Here is a 20,524-nt window from a genome sequence, read left to right on the forward strand (position 1 = left end):
CCCCACTTTTGATATGCTATTTGCATTAATGACAAAATCTTTGATATTAGGCATATAATTTTGTAGTTTATTTTTTTGTTTAAGAAATAACTTTTTACTTAAGTATATGTCAATGAAATCTTCCAATATTTGTTTGTGTAATTAAAATATGAAAAACCTACTTAAACAAATATAGGCGTACGTATTACGGAATAAATATGCACTATTAGTTTTAGTAAAACTCTACGATTTATCTTGGTCGACCACGGCCACGTGGAAAACCGCGTCCACGTCCCCTTAATGCTTTACTATTAGCCGGCGGGCTTTTGGGACGTAAAGATTCAATGCGACTAGTACAACCGGTAGCAGGTGCTTCGGCAAAATAAGTTTGATACAAATCGGCATTGAAATTGGAGTTCGTCAGTTCTGGACCAACTGTTAGCCAACCTGGTCGTATACTGGAATCGCGACCAAATAGGTGCATACGTCGTCGGCCCAAACAGAAATGTTCAATTATATGAAATATTTCAATCGGTTTCTCAAAGCTCCCAAACTCATCTTCTTCTGAGATAATTAAATCGATGTCAACGTTAGCGTGTATGAAATCACCATCAGTAGACCGGCGTACAGTACCTTTTATACCCATTAAACAGTGCTCTTTCGTTCGTTGAAATACTGCTTTCGGTTCTAATTGTTTCGAATGACCTGGTTTGTTAATATTGGTACGTATCCAACAAATGTCTTCACAGCGTCGGAAGCCCCACTTTTTCAAACAATTGCGACCCATATCCAAGCCTTCTGAAGAACCGCACCAAAGAAATACAAATGAACGATGTGCTGCCACTTCACCTACATCTAAATCTGTTAATATAAACAATATAATAGTGGTAATCAATTAATGTATCGGGTTTGTACTTAGGATTTCCTCCCAATTCCAAAATACCCGGGGCGCACCACCCACGGTTGCCACTGATGGTGCTGCTCTGGCATATTCCTCCAAGGGTGGCTCTATTAATATGACATCAAATTTAGTGCCTAATGTTTTTAGGTCCAACGTTTTTAGGTCAGCTTTTAAATACATTGGTGCTGAAGCAGTATCCTGTATCAGCTTATCTTTCAAACGTATTAGTTCCCGTAGTTTTGGATATTCCTCAAATCGATCAGCCAAACCTACGTCTCTAATAAAATTTTGTGGTCGTTGTCCAGTATCGACAAAGTGTTGGCAGTAGTCATTATGCGGATTAGATGATTGCGTGCCCTAATATAAAAATTCACATTAATTTACAATTTAACTCGGAAAAAACACAATTTCAAACAACCTTTAGAAACGTGGAGGAGTCACGATAAATAATTTCCCCAGGTGTCTTTTTACCACCACTGCCCCCTTCATCCTCACGACTACTTCCACTCCCTACACTTCGTTGTCCACTAAATCCGGAATAACTGCTTCCTGATCCATTATTCCATTCATCTGCTGTTCCAAGCACAATTTTTAGTTCGTCTACGCTAGACAGGCCAAGCTTTAAATATAGAAGGCAATAATAAATCTTTAGCGAGCGGCTCTTGAATGTTTATGATCTACATACTGTTTGAGCCAACAATTGCTTTCGTTTGCGTGAGCGCTCTTGTGATATTTTCAAAATATCACTCATTATGAAACTAGGAAAATTTATTAAATAATCATATTTTAGATTAAATAAAACTTTCAACTAAATTAATTTTATCCCTAAAACACCGGCTACAGAATAGAACTTGGATTACATTCACAATATGTAGCTTTAAAAAATTTGTCATTCACAAAGATATGTGCTTTTTCAAAAAAATAGCGATTGTACCGAGTTTTATAAAAAACAAATTATTCTATTTTATTGTACACATTTTAATAATAATCTAATAATAAAAAAAAAAAAATATTTTAAAATAATTAATTTTTTAATAACACATTGTCATAAATAAAGTAATTTTAATGATAGAAAACAACAAAAATTCCATGTTGAGAAATGATAACTCTTTTTTTGTGAATGAAAATGTATGAAATGAAATTATTAATTCACAATATCAATGACGTGTGTTTGACATTTGTGAATTGGATTTCATGTTCCATATTTTAGCTGTCAAGTGGAAGTGTAATCTATAAATATTCTAAATTTATTAAATATACTGTGATTTATAGAAAATTCTACAACTTAATACATTTAGGTACATAGAATGAATGTTCTACGAAGAACGGTGTTGCTCGGGCTGCTAGTGCTTGCTGGTTTTCTGGTGTTCACTGCGGCACAGGGTAAACAAAAGGTAAATTTTATTCATGGTTGGCTTGTTGTTCCTCGACGGCCACGTCATGTTCTGCAAACAAGTTAGATACCGGCAAAATATAATTATATTTTTATTAATTACATAAATATAGACCGGACTCTCCCTATCAGAGAAGGTGCGTAATTTACACGATATGAATATGAAGAAAGCGTTGCTGCGCTTCAATGGACAAAAGTTCCGAGAGTACGTAAAGAATGCACCCAGAAATTACTCTGTTGTTGTGATGTTGACAGCTTTGGCTCCATCTCGACAATGTCAAATATGTCGCCACGCTCATGACGAATTTACAATTGTAGCAAATTCTTATCGCTACTCACCGACTTACTCGAATAAATTATTCTTTGCAATGGTCGATTTTGACGAGGGTTCCGATGTATTCCAAACATTGCGTATTAATACAGCACCAGTATTTATGCATTTTCCAGCGAAGGGTAAACCAAAAGGTCCAGATACCATGGATATACATCGTGTTGGTTTTGCTGCCGAAGCAATTGCGAAATTTGTTCATGAACGAACTGACGTACAAATTCGCATATTCCGCCCACCAAACTATTCAGGCACCGTAGCAATGATTACGCTTGTTGCTTTAGTAGGCGGTTTTCTCTACATACGTCGCAACAATTTAGAGTTCCTATATAATAAACAGATTTGGGGCGCTGTGGCGTTATTCTTTTGCTTTGCCATGATTTCAGGACAAATGTGGAATCATATACGTGGTCCACCATTAGTGCACAAGAGCAAAAATGGAGGTGTTGCATATATACACGGTTCCTCTCAGGGACAATTAGTGGTGGAAACATACATCATTATGTTCTTGAGTAAGAGATATCAATATGTTTTCTTTGTACATTTGATAATAATATTTTTGTATTGCAGATGCTATGATTGTATTGGGAATGGTTCTGCTAACAGAATCTGGTACTCAAAGCGATCAAAAAAGAGGGCGAATAATGGCAATAGCGGGATTACTACTGGTAGTAGTATTCTTTTCCTTTTTGTTATCGGTATTCCGATCAAAGGCGCAAGGATATCCTTACAGGTAAATATTACATTTTCTAACTATTAACAACTTTACATGATACACATTTATTTTTTCCAGTTTTCTTTTCAAGTAAACGAGAAACTTAACCCCTTTCGAGTTTTTTCCGATAAAGTCAATAACATTCTTAGCTGATTTTCTGAGCGTACAATTTATTTAAGTGAGTGTTAAGCGAGTTGAATAAAATTGTATTAAAACCTCAATTTTTATATATGTTTTATTTAATATAAACAAATTATATAAAGTACTCACTAAAATTTTGGTATACTTAGAAAAATGAATTTATGAAAGTTTATAAAATAAACGGAATAAGCGCTTTTCTATTTTTTGGATAATTTTTAAAATTTTCCTTGTACCATTTGTGTGTAAGGAGAGCATTCGCCAACTGTAAATACGAAAAAGTTTTATTATCGATTTTTTTTTTAGTAAAGATTAACAATAGACACTACCTGGTTAACAAATACCCAAATAACTACGAGTATCCAAGTAGTACTTGTGGGCAATAAACCCAAAATTGCCAAATACATCACAATTTCGAAGAACATATGGGGAGATGATATTATGTTGAAGAACCCACCGGTGGGTAGTAAATGATTTTCCGTTTTAACTTCTCCGCTCTTAGCGTCCTTGCGTAAATTAACAAGTATCATGTTAGACTTGTACTGTTGTGTCCAACTAAAGTGGAAAATGAATATGCAGAGACATTGTATAAGTGTTATGTGCTTTAAAGAGAAAGCTGACGGCAGTGTTCCTGTAAGCATAGATAAGTTTATTATCATTCAATGATTTATTTCAAATCAATTACTATTACCTCTCACAAATCCTTCAGTATTACTTAATAATGCTAATATTGCACCAAAATAATGAAGGTGGCCCACTAAATAATGACTCCAATTGATTTTACTATTTTTGGAGAATATTTGCACGAAATTTGTTTCATAAAAACGTCTTGCACATTGAATTGTCAATAGGACGCTAGCAACTAAAGCGGAAGTGGAATTTACTTGAACATTTCTATTTGCTTGGCCACCAGCAACAAAATCTAAAAATTCGAGCACTAACTCTGGGGCTGTAGCGTTCATGATAAATCCCTTTAATAACAGTGAAAGCGCCAAAAGAGACCATGTAAAAGAAAATATGTAGAAATGTTTAAACCAACTTTTTGGTATTTCTGTCATACTAATTAACGCATTAGCAGGTCCTTTGTGACAATGCTTGCCATAGCGGAATGATTGTCGCAAACAATCTGGAAGAAGTGTCTCGACAATATTAATGAGGCTACCGAAAATTACAATCACCACGGTAAAGCCAATAAATATAAAGTTTAATATATTGAAATTATACATTTCAATGAATTTATATGTTGTGTTGTAAATATTTGTCAACATTATGATGCTAATATAAAATAATTTTAATTGATGATTTTTATTTTATTCGTATTTGTTACACTTTCACTTTGATCTATTATTGAGGAAGTGATGGGTCTAATGTCACTTTCTTATCACAAGAATCCGGTGTTAAACATTCACAATAAATATTTTTTTGCCCTTTGCTTTGAAGCACCTTGTGAATTTGTAGTAGTCGTATTCTCTATTTAGCGATTGTTACTTGTAATTTTGTTGGTAGAAAGGAGTGGAAGCCAAACAACAAACATTATTTTTAAATTATTCTACAGTTTAAAATATTAATATTTAATATTAAATACAGTATAAAATATTCAGACGAATATACTTAAATATTGGGTATATTATTTAATTAATGTTTGAAATGCTGCTCCTCTGCGCATTATTACTAGCTCAACAAAATGACGAAGAAAGCAGCAGTAGTGATGACACAGACGCGGAGGAGACTCAAATAACAAGTCGAAGACGACAGGAATCTTCAACAAATCGAATTGATCAAACCCCAGTTGCAAGGAAATCTGAAAAAGTAACTTTAAAAAAACCCTCAGTAGTTAAAAACAAAGTAAATGTCGTGCGGAACACTATCAAGCGACACAATAACTCAGACAGCTCGTCAGAAGAACATATAGTGAAGAAACCTAAAACTGAACCAACATTTTTAAACACGGAAAACAATGTACACAATGAAAATTCAACCAATGATGTGAACACACGAGAATCAACAGACGATTGTTGCTCTGTTATCATAGCCCACAAAGGCTACCCAAAGATAAAACTTAGTACCAGGGAAATACGAAAAATAAAAGAAAATTTATTGGCCGAAATAGATAAAACAGAAAACATTGGAGCAAATTTGGGATTTTTATCTTGCGTCCTTGAAGACGGATGGCTGTTGCTTAACTGCCAAAACACAGGTACAAGAGATTGGGTTATGAATATTATAAATAAGCTAAATACTACATTGAAAATGGATTTGAAGGCAACTAATAGCATAACGTTGCAGCCAAAAACATTTATCTGCTCGTTGAATATACCTTCAGAGGACGTTATGTCACCAGATGCTTTAAAGTATCGTTTGGCCAAGCAAAATGTAGATCTTTTAACGGAGGAATGGTGCTTCCTGAACGTAGTGAAGAGTGAAGTAGGTGGTGAATGTGTCAGCTATCGCATTGATGAGAAATCAAAGTATGTTATAGAAGCGCGTGGATATAAACTTTTTTTAAATTTCTCACAGATATCAGTACAAACATTACCAGATTAAAAGTAATTTACTCATATTAATTTTTGGACTGCAGTTAATGAATATATTATTTATTTTCAGAATTGTTTCATTAATATTTATTTACATACTTATATATAATTGATAATAATTGTTTTAAGAATTCACAATAAACATTTGACAGATTTCCATCTGTTGTAAACAAATAAATTCATTTGGTTTTATGGGGGTTTTTGTATTGTAATAAAACTGTGTGGCCTTTGTATACAATTGTTTGAATTTTCATGTTATCGGACATTGCATTAGTCATTTTCCCTTGGCGATTGATTGTGGAGATCGGTAACAATTAATGCAAAATAAAATTCGATTGTAAAAACTAATAGGCTTCGTGGCAAGATTTGTGGCTTGAAACGCGTTAAAGAAAATACCGGCTTGAAAAGGAAGTGTACAACTCAGTTTACAAAGGGCAGATGTTGCAAAAGGTTGGTTTTCAAAAATTTGGAGATGCAATGTTGTAAATTACAACAGAAAATTATGAAATTAACATCAAAGCGTTCGTTCTTTTCTGTAGTGGTATCTACCTAATTCCAAAGTTGGATAGTACGGATTTTCGTTTTATCAGTTTTATTCCTTGGAATACTACAAAACAATGGGTGACACAGACGTAGTCGTATCATGGAATTGGACTGAGTTTTGCTCTACTGGAATAAAACCATTCGCTCACAACTCCAACGACTTATTACCCTGCTTTCAGGAGATTGTACTACAAATTCCAATTTATACAATATTTGCGACAATATCTGCCTACAATTTTGGATATTATACGCGTAGTGTGTTACGCGATGAACTGCAATTACGCCTTCTTTATTTGCGTATAGGCGTAGCAATTGTGTTGGCACAACTTCCTGTTTGGAAGATATTCGTTTTTCATCATACAGGTGTTAAATTATATGCGGTCGACGTGTTGGTGGTGGCGACCGAATGTGTGATGTGGGCTGTACATGTGGGTGGGTAGAAAAATATAATTGGTGCATATAAGATCCAAAGCAGATTTGTTGATAAATTAATGCAAAGTTCGTAAAATTGTATTACAGGTTATTTATTATCCACACGCCGGTTTGGCAACCTCAGCCACCGTGGTTCGCTGTGTATGAATGTTACCTGGTTAGCTGTTTTAGTTTTGGATGTTGTTTGGTTACATACCAGCGTTAGTTATGATTGGTGGCCATGGAGCTTGGTAACGGTGATTTTCGACATTTTCTACGCTCTAACATTAATACCTACGGGCAATGCTGTTTTCAGCACTTCTTTCCGACATACTTCGAACAGAGTAAATTTAACTCTCCGTCATAAAATACTGTAAAAATATTATTAAATTCTTAAAATGTTTTCTAGGAAGATGAATCGCTACTTGGCAACCGTTATACTTATTTCCATTTTGATTTAAATGAAACTCATCTAGGACATGCACAAGATGACGCTAGTTATACATCACGCTTCATTTTCAATTGGGTGAATCCGTTAATAACAAAAGGTGTCGCCGGCGGTCTTAAAAAAATTGAAGATCTCTTTGATCTACCTGATTCTTTGAATATTTCAAGAATAAGCGAACGTCTACAAGTTTGTATTTCCCAATCAAAAACATTGTTTTGGTCATTGCATAAGGGATTCGGACGGGAATTTTATTTAATTGGTATTTTGAGATTTATTGCCGACATTGCTGGATTCGCTGGACCGTTATTGCTGGGTGGTTTATTGCAAAATAGAAACGAAAATGATAATACAAAGGCAGATTGGAGTCCTTACCTATACGCCTTCGGACTATGTGCCACAACATGGATATGTAAGAACAAAATAATTAATATATATTTATTCAATCTAAATGAGAATATCCTCTTATGTATTTTAAGCGGCTATATGTGGAACTCATTTTAACTGGCGTATGTCAATGATCGGCATGAAAATGAGAATCGGACTTGTTACTGCTATATATCGCAAATCGTTAGAGGCACGCGGTCTTAAGAGTTCTCGTCCGGACATATTGAATCTAATGTCTACCGATACAGAGAGGATAGTAAATTCGTGCATAAGCTTCCACTCTTTTTGGAGCATACCATTTCAAGTGAGTAAAACAAATGACTCGAGAACTCAATTATATGACTTTGTATTTATAAATATTTACAGCTTTTTACTACACTCTATTTGCTCTATACGCAATTGGGCGCCGCCTTTTTAGCTGGCTTAATATTTGGTATTGTACTGATACCAATAAATCGTTTACTGGCTCAACGTATTGGCCAATACTCGCGCGGTCTTATGAGCGCTAAAGATCAACGTTTGGCTGCAACCAGTGAAACAATGAGCGGTGCAAAGCAGATAAAAATGCATGCTTGGGAAGATATATTTATTGAAAAAATTCGCACCTGTCGCAAATTGGAAGTAAATTTCCTGAAAAAACGTAAATACTTAGATGCACTTTGTGTTTACTTTTGGGCCACAACGCCTGTGTTGATGTCGTTTTTAACATTCGGTGTGTCTGTGCTGATGGGCAATCCACTGATAGCCGCTTCCACTTACACAAGTGTAGCGCTATTAAATATGTTAATTGGCCCGTTGAATGCATTTCCTTGGGTGCTCAATGGACTTATTGAAGCCTGGGTGTCAGTGAAGCGGGTGCAGGAACTTATTGATGTGAGACTAAGGAATATTGTTCTACAAATTTTCGAAATACTCAATAACCAAATTTTCTGCGTTTTTTTAGTTACCCAATTTAGATTTCTCTTCTTATTATAATCCAATTATAAAATCTACAGGCTATGAAGACTCGACGAAGTTGGACGATAGGCCCGTAGTTCTAGAAATGAAATCAGCAACGTTTGAACATGAAAATGGCACAAAGCAAAACAATAACGGACATCAGCAAGAAAAATTCCACTTGGATAATGTCAATATAACAGTGAGAAAGGTGATATCCCGAGCTTTGTTATTATGAACAAATATAATACCGAATATTTTAAATGATACAGGGGGATTTAATATGTCTCGAAGGACCAGTCGGTGGTGGCAAAACTGCTTTGATCGATGCTATAGTTGCTGGTATTAACTGTACATCGGGAAGTGTATGTGTGCACGAACTGACTTCAGGTATTTTGTTATATAATATACTTGTATACATACACACATATATTGCCTTATATAATATTTTTATTATATATACATATATTGATTACATCACACATAGGTTTCGGTTATGTGCCCCAATCGCCTTGGCTGCAGCGTGGCACTATACGTGATAATATCATTTGGGGCAGTGTATTTGATGAGCAATGGTACAAAGCTGTTGTTTATGCCTGTGCGTTAAATGACGACTTAGAATTATTAGGCGGTGATTTAACTGGGATTGGCGAAAATGGGCGTACGTTGTCAGGCGGGCAAAGAGCGCGTGTTGCTTTAGCGCGAGCAGTTTATCAAGATAAGAAAAGTAAGTGTCATGTAAATTGCTAAAAATAATTAGACAAAAAAAATATATTTTATATGGAGAAATGAGCCCATTATTTTCTCTGTGTACAGTCTATTTGTTGGATGACATACTCGCCTCATTGGATGCGCACGTTTCACGACATATTATCAAACATTGTATATTGGGACTGCTAAAGGAGAAGACTGTTATTGTGGTTACGCGTAACGTATCGCTATTCTATCATGCTCATCAGGTAGGATTTTTAAACTATAAGCTCACATACATTCATATGCACATACATTTATACATACAGTAAAGGAGAAAAAGGGGACATCGGGAGCAATTCCTCCCGGGCCTAGAGTTCTCAGTTAATTTTTTTCATGCATACATGCATACATACATATGTATATTCATTGACCAGTAATGCTTTATATACATACATATATTCCTCCACTTATATAGATAATCCATGTAGAGGATGGCAAAGTAACACCTAGTCAATACATGTTTTCAAGTATTGATATAAATTTAGAATTGGAAGCGGGTGACACTGACGATATATACGATTGCACTCGCAGATCTTCACTTGCCGTCGAAGATCAAAATACGTCTGATAAAAAGAGCGTTGATAGCATTATGTTAGAGGTAATGATTTCTTTAGTCACATTATTATAATAATTGAAAATAATAAATATCTTTTGCTGCAGGAATCACGCAAATATGGCAAAATCTCCTTGAGTGTCCTTTCTTGTTATTGGCGCGCCATTGGCACACCGCTGGCAGTGACCACATTAACTTTCGTAATACTTATGCAATTAACGCGAAATTTATCTGATGCATGGTTGGCACATTGGGTAACCGATACTACATTGGATCCACAAAATAATGACACAACTCTGGAGCATATTGTCCACGTTCCACAGCAGTTTAGTAATCACACTGTGCCACCACACAACACGGGTTATTATCTTGGAATTTTCGCCTCACTAGCTGTGCTGAATTCGCTGGCAACAATTGCACGTGCATTCCTCTTCGCTTTTGCCGGCATCAAAGCCGCCATTTATGTACATGAGCGATTGCTGCATAAAGTTTTATATGTAAGTAAACATTGATGTGATAGTAGCGGGAATTTATAATAATTACTATACAACTTTAATATTTACATTTATTTTCAGACAAAATTCAATTTCTTTGACATCACATCCGTTGGCCGCATTTTGAATCGTTTTTCTTCGGATACTTACACAGTCGACGATTCCTTACCATTCATACTAAATATACTCTTAGCACAGCTATTGGGTCTGGCAGGTAATATGCACTTTTTTTAATATTATGTATCTGCTAATATGTAATACAATAAATTTTAGGCGCACTTTGCATCAGTCTATATGCCATGCCTTGGTTGGGTCTGATTATCATACCCATGGTACCGATTTATCTCAATTTACAATATCGCTATCGCCATGCTTCACGTGACATAAAACGACTTTCAAGCAATGCACTCTCACCACTCTATACACATTTCACTGAAACATTGCAAGGCCTTGTCACCATACGTACAATGCGGGCGAGCGCGCGCTTCCAACGTGACTTCCACGCCAAGCTGGAGGAGAGCATAAAAGCGCAGTTAACTTCGGCAGCAGCGCAACAATGGTTAAGTCTACGCCTACAACTGTTGGGTGTATTGCTTGTAGCTGGCGCTGGCTTTCTAACTGCTATTACATCGGCACATGTCACCAATCCAGGATTAGTTGGTTTGGCAATTTCGTATGCACTTTCAATTACTGGTCTATTAAGTGGATTACTTAATGCTGTGGCGGAAACAGAACAGGAATTTGTCGCAGTCGAACGTGTAAATGAGTATATGCAGTTGGAGGGTGAAGATAATGCTGAAGGCACTTGTGATCCACCGTTCGGTTGGCCGAGTCAGGGTGCGTTGAAATTCACAAACGTGGAACTGCGTTATCGCGACAATTTAGCACCCGCCCTACACGACATCAATTTGCGTACAGAGGCATTTGAGCGGGTTGGCGTTGTGGGTCGCACTGGCGCAGGTAAGTCGACGCTGGTGGCGGCTTTGATGCGCGTGGCGCCGCTAAGCCGCGGCGAAATCTCGTTGGATTGTGTAAATTTGAAAACATTAGCCGTGAAAGTACTGCGCGACCGTTTGGGTATTATACCGCAAGATCCTTTCCTGTTCGAAGGTAACACATTTTGTTTATTAAAATTAACTATAAAACTATGTATATTTAAAATGAATCACAATTCAGGCACAGTACGCGAAAACCTCGATCCACGCCACACTTTTTACGATTCGGAAATATGGCATGCACTAGCTACCTGTCATGCGGCCACACAATTAGTACAATCACTTGGTGGCTTGGATGGACGCATCGAGAAGGGCGGCATCAATCTATCAGCCGGTCAGCGACAACTTATGTGCCTTTCACGAGGTTTGCTCAAAAATGCAAAAGTGGTGTGCATTGATGAGGGTACCTCCAATTTAGACGACGAATCGGCTATCGCTATGCAACAAGCGCTGCGGAATTCCTTTAAAAGTTCAACAGTACTCTTCATAGCGCATAGATTACGCGGTCTACAGCTGATGGATCGTATTTTAGTTATCGAGCATGGAGAGATCGTAGAACAGGGTACACCACGTGATTTGGCTCAAAACACAACATCACTCTTCCATAGCATGCTGCAAGCGCAACGCATCAATGTTGAGGAGTTTTGTGCGAATTAGCACCTCAATACTAATAGTCATTCGTAGTAAGGTAAGGTCCACAATATATGATAATTTTTAATTCAGAAATATATTATTATTATTCATAAATACTTTAACCGCTATAAAAAAAATATTTTTTTATGAATTTAACTAAATTAATATGGCAGTTATGTTTTTATGGAAACATTCATATTTATGTAGAGAAATTTAGATGTACATATACATATAACGATTCCGAAGAAGTAATATATAAAATATATATTATACCTAATACTGTAATAGTTTTGATAGTCAAAAAGGAATTTATTATAATATTTCTGTTTTACTATTATTTATTATATTTTAAATAATAAATTGAATGGAATTCGTTTCGTCAAATAGTATTAAAAAATGTTACATTCCTCTGCAATTGTTATCGTAAAATCAAAATGTATGATCAAACGTTGTTAGTTTGGGTCGATTTTGCCTTGCCCGTCTGTCTGTATATACGAGAGTCATCCCCTCAGGTAATGAAGGTATTCTTGCTACGGCGCAACCAAAGTCACGTTTCTTGTTTTATTTTTCTTTCACTCTTGAATAGAATTCTGGTTCGTATTGTTCACAAATATTGTATACACCATAAAGTTATAGTAAATTGTATTTTATTATGTATTTAAAATACTTCACAAATCAGTTTTATCACAAATGTTACAACAAATCTCATTAAGAAATGTGGTAATACAAATAGTTTTACTGGCAATATATAGAATGTAGGATTGATTTTATGGCATTTAACACGTTGTCAGAAACATAAGAATCATTTAATTATACATTTAAATGCTAAGTTATCTAAACTATATAATATTATTAGTTCAAAATTCTGCACAATTCATTTTCACTCGTTTTTATAATTTAAAATTTTGTTTTTTAAATCTATAAAATACTTCAAGTAATTTCTCATACTCTCTATTCGCAATAAATCCGGGTTTGTGCCTTCATAAAATAGTCAAGACATAAATATTTCAAGGTAACAGTGAAAGTATCGTGCATATTTCAACATAACAATTAAGATTTTGAACAATGAATTGATATATCAAATTTAGTATACTTTCTTTTTTAAATTTTAAAATCAACTTAAGATTAATTATAAACAGCATTCTTGGAAACATCTGTTACGGAAACTTTTGCTTTGCTTTTGCAAACTTTTCAATTCAATTTTTGTAGTTTAAATACTTAAAATATACGTACATGTATGTTGGCATACATACAATAAAATTGGCATACATACAATAAAATTGGCATTACTATACTTTATAATTTGACACACAAAAGTAATCTTAATTTAAAGTTTAAATTATGTGAAAAGGGCAATATGAATACACATGCGCATGCACATACATACATGGTAAACACATGCAAAATCGTACAAATTCAAATGCGACAAAACAAAAAAAGGCGAAAAATGGCAAATAAATTGTAGCTTCATACGTGTGTTTTGTTAACCAGCCACTGAAGCAACAACCAAAAACTACTCAAGAATTTTGTAAATCTAATCATGTTGGAAAATATATCAGAATATACTTGTGTTTAGTAGATTCCTATAGGCATATGTGTGTTATATGCAAATCCTATCCATATTTGTAACAACTACATATACATAACATACAAATGCACTAATACTATATTTGAAATACTTAGATCTGAAATCCTTCCATTTTGTATACCATAACCCAATTGAATGCAACCAAAATGTGATATACGTGCATGGAAATAATATTTCTCTACTTATTGCGACAGTTGTAGAGCATCTCTTTAGGCTCACCGGTAATATGTTCGAATTGATAATTCTCAAAAGGTGGTTCACTAAGTAATTTATTGAATTCGCTTTCAAACGCGCTAATTGATTTCTGCAATTTGTTGTCTACATTAAACTGTAATGAAAAAGGTTAAAAAAAAACATATTTGTTAAGGACATCAAGAAAATTTTAAAAATTTTAATGAATATTTGAAAACACCTTTAAATATTGTTTGCCAGTGTGCACTATTTTTTTAACATCGTGTACTACTTCGAAAATGTGCTGGTAACCACCCACTTGACACTTGAGTATAATGGAGCGCACATCCATAAAATCATGCTTATGCTTTGCCATGAATTCAGGAAACTGTTTATAATTTGCATACGAAACAAAAATTAAAATTTGTTTTTTTAAAAATTACTTTTGTAGAACTTACATAATTTTTGGTAAATTGTAATTTGAAAAACAATTCTGCATTTTTCATTGCCATCAGACGCTCAATCATCACATTAAGTTTATCGATGAGATCCTTACCCAACGGACGCGGCGGTGCATTTGGATCGTAATCGTTAGAAAACTCCGTTAAATTTTGCTCCAACACACGTATGTCATAACTTAACCAATTTGGAGGTATCTTTTCCTTAATTTTCAAATACTCGGCAGCTGCTGCAGTATCCATATCGGCGGCTGGAGGCCAAAATTCGGAAATTTGTTCATCGAAATACTGTTCGAGCGGATTATTGTTCGCCAGTAAGTGTTGCGCCGCCGTGTTTGTAGCGGATGTGCTAGTCACACTTGTAGTCACATTGTTTATTTGGTCGACGAGCAAGGCATCCTTTTTGATCGGATTGTATGTGCCTGTTTTAAAATATGTGCCATTTACAGTGGCCTGCCGTTGACTACCCTCAGAGTCTTCAACCATTGTGTAAAGATAATTTTTATTTAGCGCATTCTGTGTTGATTTTTCGGTAGATGTATTTAGAAAATCGAATGAGTCATCAATCAGTGAATTAACTGGTTGTAATAATTTAATCGGCGTAGTGCTGGATGCTGCACGTGTGCCATTGTTATCAGAATTCTGATATACATTCTTCTGTGATTGCACCAAATTGTCTAGATTTACAAATGATTTTATAAGATTCTCTACAAAATCCATTGTGGTATCCTGCCAGGCTGCAAAACTAGCTGCAAAATCGGGGCTTAAGGCAGATTTCACTTTGTTGAGTCCTTCCGGTGTATTATAGACATAACCCTTGATAATAATCCAAGCATTGATGACACGTGTGAAAACAAAAATAAAGTCCTTTACGGCCCAAGCTATTCCCTGTGAATTTATATTGGGTAAAACGCCATCTGGACGTATAAGATCCTGTTTCATGCGTGCACAGAGACTATCGATCTTTTTGAAACATGGCCGATTACGATGCGTATATGCAAGTTTTTCGGCAATTTCACTACCACGCAGTGCTAGACGTGTTAGCTCATTAAATTTTGCTTGCGAAAGTGTTACTGTGCAGCTGCCACCACTACCAGGCGAATTAGAAGCATTAGTGGCATCGCCCCCAGCACCGCTGCCAAGTGTGTTACTATTGCATATACCGGTGCTGTTGTTGAGGTCGCTTTTTAAAAGAAAAAATTACAATTTAAACTTTAAATATAAATTGATTGAAACTTACTCTGAACTTAATAATATCGGTGAACTACGCATAGAAGAGCTCTCTGCAAAAAATATATAAGAATGTGTAAGAACTATAAAATCTTTAAAATTTACATATTTATTATACTAACCTTTGTTCTCCTTCTCTGGTACACTACCACAAAAATTTAGCAAATTCACCTTAGCTAAAGATGCATTGATCTCATTCATGGAATTGAAATTTAGTGGCGAATTCTGACTAACACATTGCAAACCAATTTGTATATTAATTTTGTTTGAGTCATTCGTTTGAGAGCGGAGTGTAGGAACACCGCTGGAAGACGTAGCACTACTAGTGGAAGCAGAGGACGCCCCGGAACCGGGAAGTGTATTGGCTGTCGATATTGGTGATATATTGTTACATTGCTGTGGTGCATTCTGCATATTTTGTTGCATTCCGGCCGCAGCCGCAGCTGCTGCAGCTGGATATATAGGCACAGCTGCGTATGGTAAAGTGCCAGCTAGTGCATATGGTAATGCCATATTTGGAGCAGGTAACATAGGTGACAGGAATGTAGCTGTTCCATATGGCCATAATGCGTGCATCTCTTTAAAAGTGAAAAATAGTTTTAAATCAACATTTTAACCTCAATTTCGTTCTTACCTTGATTCATCATATTAGCTAAACGTAATCTCTCCATTTGCTGCTGATGCTGTAGCGTTAATGTTACTGGTGTTGATACAGATGCTGTAATTACAGACGCTCCTGCGCACACTGTTGTTCCGCCGATACGCGTGTGCTGTGGCGGCTGCGACGGCGAATCGACGATATGTTCTGTAGGTTGTAGTGTTACTGGTAAAATACCTGTGCAATTTGCTCCTGCCAATACGATATTTGTTCCAGACAAATCATCTGGAAGTCCATTCGATTCGAGCGAATTGATGCCCAAAATCTTACGTGCTACGTAACGTTAATACCCACAATTATTTAAATTCTAATAATTTGCACCTTTTTGAAAGTGTATGCTAAAATTTTTAAATTTATATGTTTTTTTCTAATAGGTGCTTTAATATTTTTTCTGATATTTATTTCAAATTTCTCCTATACTTCTGTGAAAATTAACTAACGTGAAAAATCTTGCCAACTACGTTTTAAGAATTTTGTTCAATAATTCACAAATGCAAAGTGCTAACGGCTTTGACGATCAAAGCCAAGTGTTTAATAAATTGATCTATGTACATATGTATGTTCTTTTGATGCGAAATATTTCCGGCGGATACAAATTTAATAATGAGCTAAAACAAACTCCTTTAAATGCAACTAATAATTATTTGTACTAAAACCTCTATTTTGTATTTCAAATCTAATCATTTAACCTTCAAAACTATCGTGCCTCCTTATTTCAATTATTTACTCACGCTGTCTTTTCACTACTCGTATTTGCTGCTGTTCGTTCATATTTTCAAAATGGTTGCAGCACGATGGTAACCGCTTAACGAATATTGCTTCCTTTTTCGTTGATGTTGGCGAGAGGAAAAGGAAGCCTTTCAGCTGATTTGTGAGTTCGTTACTTTCGCAAAATTTTATTGTAATAAATTTGTAATTTACTTATTTAATTTCATTCATAAGCGCTACTTATAGAACCAATTTTCATTTAAAGAACACATTGATAATATTTATAAAATATATTTTTTAAACTATTTCAACAAAATTCAAAAACCTAAATCGAAGTGACAAATACAACGAATCGAAAGAGAATTTTAGCGTCAACTGATATTTGAACCAATGTTGCTATGTTACAAAATTTTCCCATTCTTTTCAAAAGTGTTGGAAATTCGACCGCGTTAACGATCTGTACAGACTTTGTACAATACTTTCTTGAGAAAATTTCTGCATGTTATACAAAAATAATAAACATCTTTTTGCTTTTGTAAATATACATACGTTTATTCACATAAAATATTACAAAAAAAAACTATTCACAATAGATATAAAAGTTTTAGAAGAGCAGTATTTGTTGACAAAGTTTTAGCAGACCATAATTAAAAAGTAATTTATTAGTTTAAATAAAATTTAATAATAAATTTATCAGTTATTAAAAATATAATAAAGAAAAATATATATTTTTTCTTCTTTAACTGTCATATTCTGAACTGGCTATGATTGCAAGCCCGCTCACAATAGACATGTGATTTGTGACTTAAACGAACGGAAATGCGTAACCTTCCTCCCAGTTGTTCAAATGTCAAATGAAGTGCAGTGCAATATTTCAGTTAAATTGTGGTTTAATTATAAATTTATGATTATTCTAAAATAACATTTATTGTGCTAATTTTTGTGTTTAATATTCGTTGTACAACTACTTCTACAGTGAAATATCTGTTTAGTACTTTCCTCAAACTACTGGTAAGAGTATCATATGTTTCATTGGTCTTCGTATTGGAAGAGATATTAAGCAGATTATTGTAAGTACATAAATTGATATGGTTCTAATGTTTACGAATAATTTAATTTGCCTCCATTACGTGGAAGTTCTCAAACATTTCTTCTTCACCGCTTAGCAATATAATATCCTTGGGGTTGATTGTCATATATCGACGCCATTACGATTTAAAGTGCCACCCTTGTATGGTGGAGGCTTTGGGCGTAGGTATGTGTTGGATGCACTGTCTGTTTGATAGTAGCTATTATTGGGGCTAGACAAAGTAAAAACGAATAATTAGTAAATGTTGTAGGAAGGTTTCATATTTACGTGTCTATGTGTATATTTTTACAACTAACCTATGTGAGCGCATGCTAATATTATCCAACAAGCAATTGGGATCCTTCAAGCTCTTAAGAGTCGTGACTGGCTGATCTGTGTTGCTATCTGAACATTGCACCATTTGCACAGTTGAGGTTGCAGGCTGATATGCTGATGACATTTTACTAAATGGTACATAATTTGTCATCAATAAATTTTATTTATTAGGGTTATGGAAATAATTTCGCTATATGCAATTGAATTATAGTTTCATTCTGACTCAATTTTTATTCAGTCATTCAATGGTGGATCTATATACTGGATGTGTGAAGCGAATGTATGTATATATATTTTACATACATACGTTATCTGTCTACATAAGGATGTTTATTTACATTTGTATCTATGAAAGTACATCAACTTTCAAGTGAAAAAATAAAATTTAAATAATTATTTACAAAATAAAATTCACCTTCCCTCTTCGTCGGAGTCATAAACGTTTTCCTTTTCGCATGACTCTTCACAAATATGAAAAATATTCTCAAAGAAAAACTCAGAGTTTCGATCATTTCTATAAAAAATGTAAGCAAAATAAAAAATAATAAATATATACATAGTTACATATTTACATACATATGTATGTACAAACACTAAAACACAAAAATTTACTAGTACAACAAATAACCACTTAAATTTGTTTGATAATTTAACAAATTATATTACTTGTACATATGTATATAATACTCACAATTTTTCATGTTGAAAACAAAGTGCCGCTGACAAGATACCCAAAAGTACGGCGAAAATCATACCAGGAATGGCGAAAGCAAAAGCAAACTCATCTATATAATTGCGATCTGGCACATCTTCACGTGCAACGCCCAACCAACGGTCATTGCGTTTGAAATTCTCATGATGACTTTTGTGTCCGTAATTGTGAAAGAGTATTTCTGGCGATATATCAGCGCCTACTGTCTTAAAGGCACACCAATCCAATTTAAATCCGGCATTTTCGAATACCTTTTGCACAGATGTGCGTTTATAGGTGCAAGTGGTCAGCTTATAAAGTGGCCGTACCTCCTCTTGCAATTCTTTGATGCGTGGAGAAAATTGGGCAGAGCTGCCAAGATGCACAACAACACTGGAAAACAAAATTTTATTTAATTTGAAATTATAATAATATTATAATCTCAATATATTAATCACCCCTCTCGCTGCTGTGGTCGCAGTGGTAAACGCCCGCCCATATTTACCGCCGATTCCATGAAAACTATACACAAATCATTTTCACTTTCTGGCCACAAATCTTTTCGGAATATATTTCGCAAATTCTCTACACGTCCCGGATCCATCAAATGCACCCAATTCAAATTGTCAATTTTCATTTGAATTATATTTAGCGACGGCAATTTTTGTGCCACAAATATAGACAACTTAACCTCGCGCGTCTCATAATTTTGCTTATTCAATGCTACAATATCCAAATGCACGGTTTTATCTGCCAAGCGCTCAGTTGGTGTGCCATAAAGAAAACCAGCATGATATTCATGACTATATTTGTAGCGCAGCCATGATGGTAAATCTGCGTAGCCCTCCAATGAGACTCGATAACGAAATTGTTCGCTGATAACCTGATGCGTCCAATTGAAGAGCAAAGGTTCAATTTTATAGGAGAATAATTCACCCACAGCTGCCTGTTCCATGCCAGCGGATGTGTGGCAACAAGCCAACAGCAGCATTAGCCCCACTATGGGCGTAGATAAAAATAAATGTTCTCTAAGCATGTTGAACATCGATGGCTGCAATAGTAAAAAATTGATTTTTCAAAGTTCTTGTTTAAAACATTTCAAACTATTGCTGTCGCAATATTCTATTTTTACTGGATTTCGTTAAAACTCAGTTAAAATGTACATATATAAGAAACAACTTCACTTAGCAATAGTTGCTTATCAATATTTTTTGCAACAAATTTTCCACTCAGCAGCCAAATATTGAAGATGAGGTCGAAAAGTTCACAATGAAAATATTGAAAATTCCATTAGTTGTGTATATGACAAGAACGCTGAATGTTTGTGTATACACTGGATCGGCAAATCAGTGGGTGTCTGGGGTGGTACATACACAACTTATTGTGAGCATATGCATACAAGTATAAACACTGCTGAGAGAGCATGTTTACTCTCTGTTTACCATTGATTGTTTGGGAAATTTTAACGCGTTGCTTT

General features: G+C 35.0%; 6 protein-coding genes across 10 annotated transcripts; 2 read left to right on the top strand and 4 right to left on the bottom strand.

Annotated features, from left to right (window-relative positions):
• Positions 1-46: 46 nt before the first annotated feature.
• Positions 47-1,700, bottom strand: LOC120768473 (N6-adenosine-methyltransferase non-catalytic subunit). The gene is made up of 4 exons (XM_040095180.1): positions 1,566-1,700; positions 1,299-1,499; positions 895-1,237; positions 47-840 (listed from the first exon to the last, which is right to left on the bottom strand). The coding sequence occupies exons 1-4, from the start codon at positions 1,629-1,631 to the stop codon at positions 230-232; spliced, it is 1,221 nt and encodes a 406-aa protein (XP_039951114.1). The 5' UTR covers positions 1,632-1,700; the 3' UTR covers positions 47-229.
• Positions 1,701-2,069: 369 nt separating this feature from the next.
• LOC120769720 (tumor suppressor candidate 3) lies at positions 2,070-3,537 on the top strand. 2 transcript variants are annotated; one of them, XM_040096859.1, is made up of 5 exons: positions 2,072-2,105; positions 2,179-2,274; positions 2,387-3,113; positions 3,172-3,334; positions 3,395-3,537. In XM_040096859.1, exons 2-5 carry the CDS (start codon positions 2,188-2,190, stop codon positions 3,408-3,410), a joined length of 993 nt encoding a protein of 330 aa, XP_039952793.1. In that variant the 5' UTR covers positions 2,072-2,105; positions 2,179-2,187; the 3' UTR covers positions 3,411-3,537. The 2 variants fall into 2 exon arrangements, with proteins under 2 accessions (XP_039952792.1, XP_039952793.1); XM_040096858.1 differs by having other exon boundaries at positions 2,070-2,274.
• Positions 3,534-4,885, bottom strand: LOC120769721 (polyprenol reductase). 2 transcript variants are annotated; one of them, XM_040096861.1, is made up of 4 exons: positions 4,515-4,599; positions 4,146-4,425; positions 3,784-4,085; positions 3,534-3,719 (listed from the first exon to the last, which is right to left on the bottom strand). In XM_040096861.1, the coding sequence occupies exons 2-4, from the start codon at positions 4,414-4,416 to the stop codon at positions 3,627-3,629; spliced, it is 666 nt and encodes a 221-aa protein (XP_039952795.1). In that variant the 5' UTR covers positions 4,417-4,425; positions 4,515-4,599; the 3' UTR covers positions 3,534-3,626. The 2 variants fall into 2 exon arrangements, with proteins under 2 accessions (XP_039952795.1, XP_039952794.1); XM_040096860.1 differs by having other exon boundaries at positions 4,146-4,885.
• A 1,299-nt stretch (positions 4,886-6,184) lies between these two features.
• Positions 6,185-12,450, top strand: LOC120769722 (ATP-binding cassette sub-family C member 10). 2 transcript variants are annotated; one of them, XM_040096864.1, is made up of 15 exons: positions 6,185-6,438; positions 6,509-6,963; positions 7,051-7,286; positions 7,352-7,799; positions 7,867-8,078; positions 8,141-8,647; positions 8,718-8,921; positions 8,983-9,100; positions 9,198-9,437; positions 9,527-9,669; positions 9,879-10,061; positions 10,124-10,513; positions 10,592-10,724; positions 10,784-11,620; positions 11,687-12,450. In XM_040096864.1, exons 2-15 carry the CDS (start codon positions 6,606-6,608, stop codon positions 12,160-12,162), a joined length of 4,485 nt encoding a protein of 1,494 aa, XP_039952798.1. In that variant the 5' UTR covers positions 6,185-6,438; positions 6,509-6,605; the 3' UTR covers positions 12,163-12,450. The 2 variants fall into 2 exon arrangements, with proteins under 2 accessions (XP_039952798.1, XP_039952797.1); XM_040096863.1 differs by having other exon boundaries at positions 6,528-6,963.
• A 368-nt stretch (positions 12,451-12,818) lies between these two features.
• Positions 12,819-17,173, bottom strand: LOC120769723 (protein mitoshell). The gene is made up of 7 exons (XM_040096865.1): positions 16,975-17,173; positions 16,220-16,516; positions 15,708-16,163; positions 15,596-15,638; positions 14,356-15,538; positions 14,139-14,285; positions 12,819-14,054 (listed from the first exon to the last, which is right to left on the bottom strand). Exons 1-7 carry the CDS (start codon positions 17,012-17,014, stop codon positions 13,905-13,907), a joined length of 2,316 nt encoding a protein of 771 aa, XP_039952799.1. The 5' UTR covers positions 17,015-17,173; the 3' UTR covers positions 12,819-13,904.
• Positions 17,174-17,859: 686 nt separating this feature from the next.
• On the bottom strand, positions 17,860-20,363 carry LOC120769185 (epsilon-sarcoglycan). Of its 2 annotated transcripts, XM_040096072.1 has the most exons (5): positions 19,506-20,363; positions 19,048-19,440; positions 18,772-18,870; positions 18,338-18,484; positions 17,860-18,252 (listed from the first exon to the last, which is right to left on the bottom strand). In XM_040096072.1, the coding sequence occupies exons 1-5, from the start codon at positions 20,090-20,092 to the stop codon at positions 18,144-18,146; spliced, it is 1,335 nt and encodes a 444-aa protein (XP_039952006.1). In that variant the 5' UTR covers positions 20,093-20,363; the 3' UTR covers positions 17,860-18,143. The 2 variants fall into 2 exon arrangements, with proteins under 2 accessions (XP_039952006.1, XP_039952007.1); XM_040096073.1 differs by lacking the exon at positions 18,772-18,870 and having other exon boundaries at positions 18,144-18,252; positions 19,506-20,362.
• Between the last annotated feature and the right edge of the window lie 161 nt (positions 20,364-20,524).

The sequence above is a fragment of the Bactrocera tryoni genome, chromosome 2 (genome assembly GCF_016617805.1).
Source record: "Bactrocera tryoni isolate S06 chromosome 2, CSIRO_BtryS06_freeze2, whole genome shotgun sequence".
NCBI classification, from domain to species: domain Eukaryota; kingdom Metazoa; phylum Arthropoda; class Insecta; order Diptera; family Tephritidae; genus Bactrocera; species Bactrocera tryoni.

Coding starts and splice junctions, on each gene's coding strand:
- LOC120769721 (XM_040096860.1), bottom strand. CDS start 4,722: ATGTTGACAAATATTTACAACACAACATATAAATTCATTGAAATGTAT. Junction 4,086..4,145: donor TACTGAAGGATTTGTGAGAG/GTAATAGTAATT, acceptor CTATGCTTACAG/GAACACTGCCGTCAGCTTTC. Junction 3,720..3,783: donor TTTGGGTATTTGTTAACCAG/GTAGTGTCTATT, acceptor TCGTATTTACAG/TTGGCGAATGCTCTCCTTAC.
- LOC120769185 (XM_040096072.1), bottom strand. CDS start 20,092: ATGTTCAACATGCTTAGAGAACATTTATTTTTATCTACGCCCATAGTG. Junction 18,871..19,047: donor TGTTTTCAACATGAAAAATT/GTGAGTATTATA, acceptor CATTTTTTATAG/AAATGATCGAAACTCTGAGT. Junction 18,485..18,771: donor GACTCCGACGAAGAGGGAAG/GTGAATTTTATT, acceptor TGTACCATTTAG/TAAAATGTCATCAGCATATC.
- LOC120768473 (XM_040095180.1), bottom strand. CDS start 1,631: ATGAGTGATATTTTGAAAATATCACAAGAGCGCTCACGCAAACGAAAG. Junction 1,500..1,565: donor AGCAATTGTTGGCTCAAACA/GTATGTAGATCA, acceptor CTATATTTAAAG/CTTGGCCTGTCTAGCGTAGA. Junction 841..894: donor GAATTGGGAGGAAATCCTAA/GTACAAACCCGA, acceptor TTATATTAACAG/ATTTAGATGTAGGTGAAGTG.
- LOC120769723 (XM_040096865.1), bottom strand. CDS start 17,014: ATGAACGAACAGCAGCAAATACGAGTAGTGAAAAGACAGC. Junction 16,164..16,219: donor AGCTAATATGATGAATCAAG/GTAAGAACGAAA, acceptor TCACTTTTAAAG/AGATGCACGCATTATGGCCA. Junction 14,055..14,138: donor CTGGCAAACAATATTTAAAG/GTGTTTTCAAAT, acceptor TTTTCATTACAG/TTTAATGTAGACAACAAATT.
- LOC120769720 (XM_040096858.1), top strand. CDS start 2,188: ATGAATGTTCTACGAAGAACGGTGTTGCTCGGGCTGCTAGTGCTTGCT. Junction 2,275..2,386: donor CGGCACAGGGTAAACAAAAG/GTAAATTTTATT, acceptor ACATAAATATAG/ACCGGACTCTCCCTATCAGA. Junction 3,114..3,171: donor ATACATCATTATGTTCTTGA/GTAAGAGATATC, acceptor TTTGTATTGCAG/ATGCTATGATTGTATTGGGA.
- LOC120769722 (XM_040096864.1), top strand. CDS start 6,606: ATGGGTGACACAGACGTAGTCGTATCATGGAATTGGACTGAGTTTTGC. Junction 8,922..8,982: donor TCAATATAACAGTGAGAAAG/GTGATATCCCGA, acceptor TAAATGATACAG/GGGGATTTAATATGTCTCGA. Junction 9,438..9,526: donor AGTTTATCAAGATAAGAAAA/GTAAGTGTCATG, acceptor CTCTGTGTACAG/TCTATTTGTTGGATGACATA.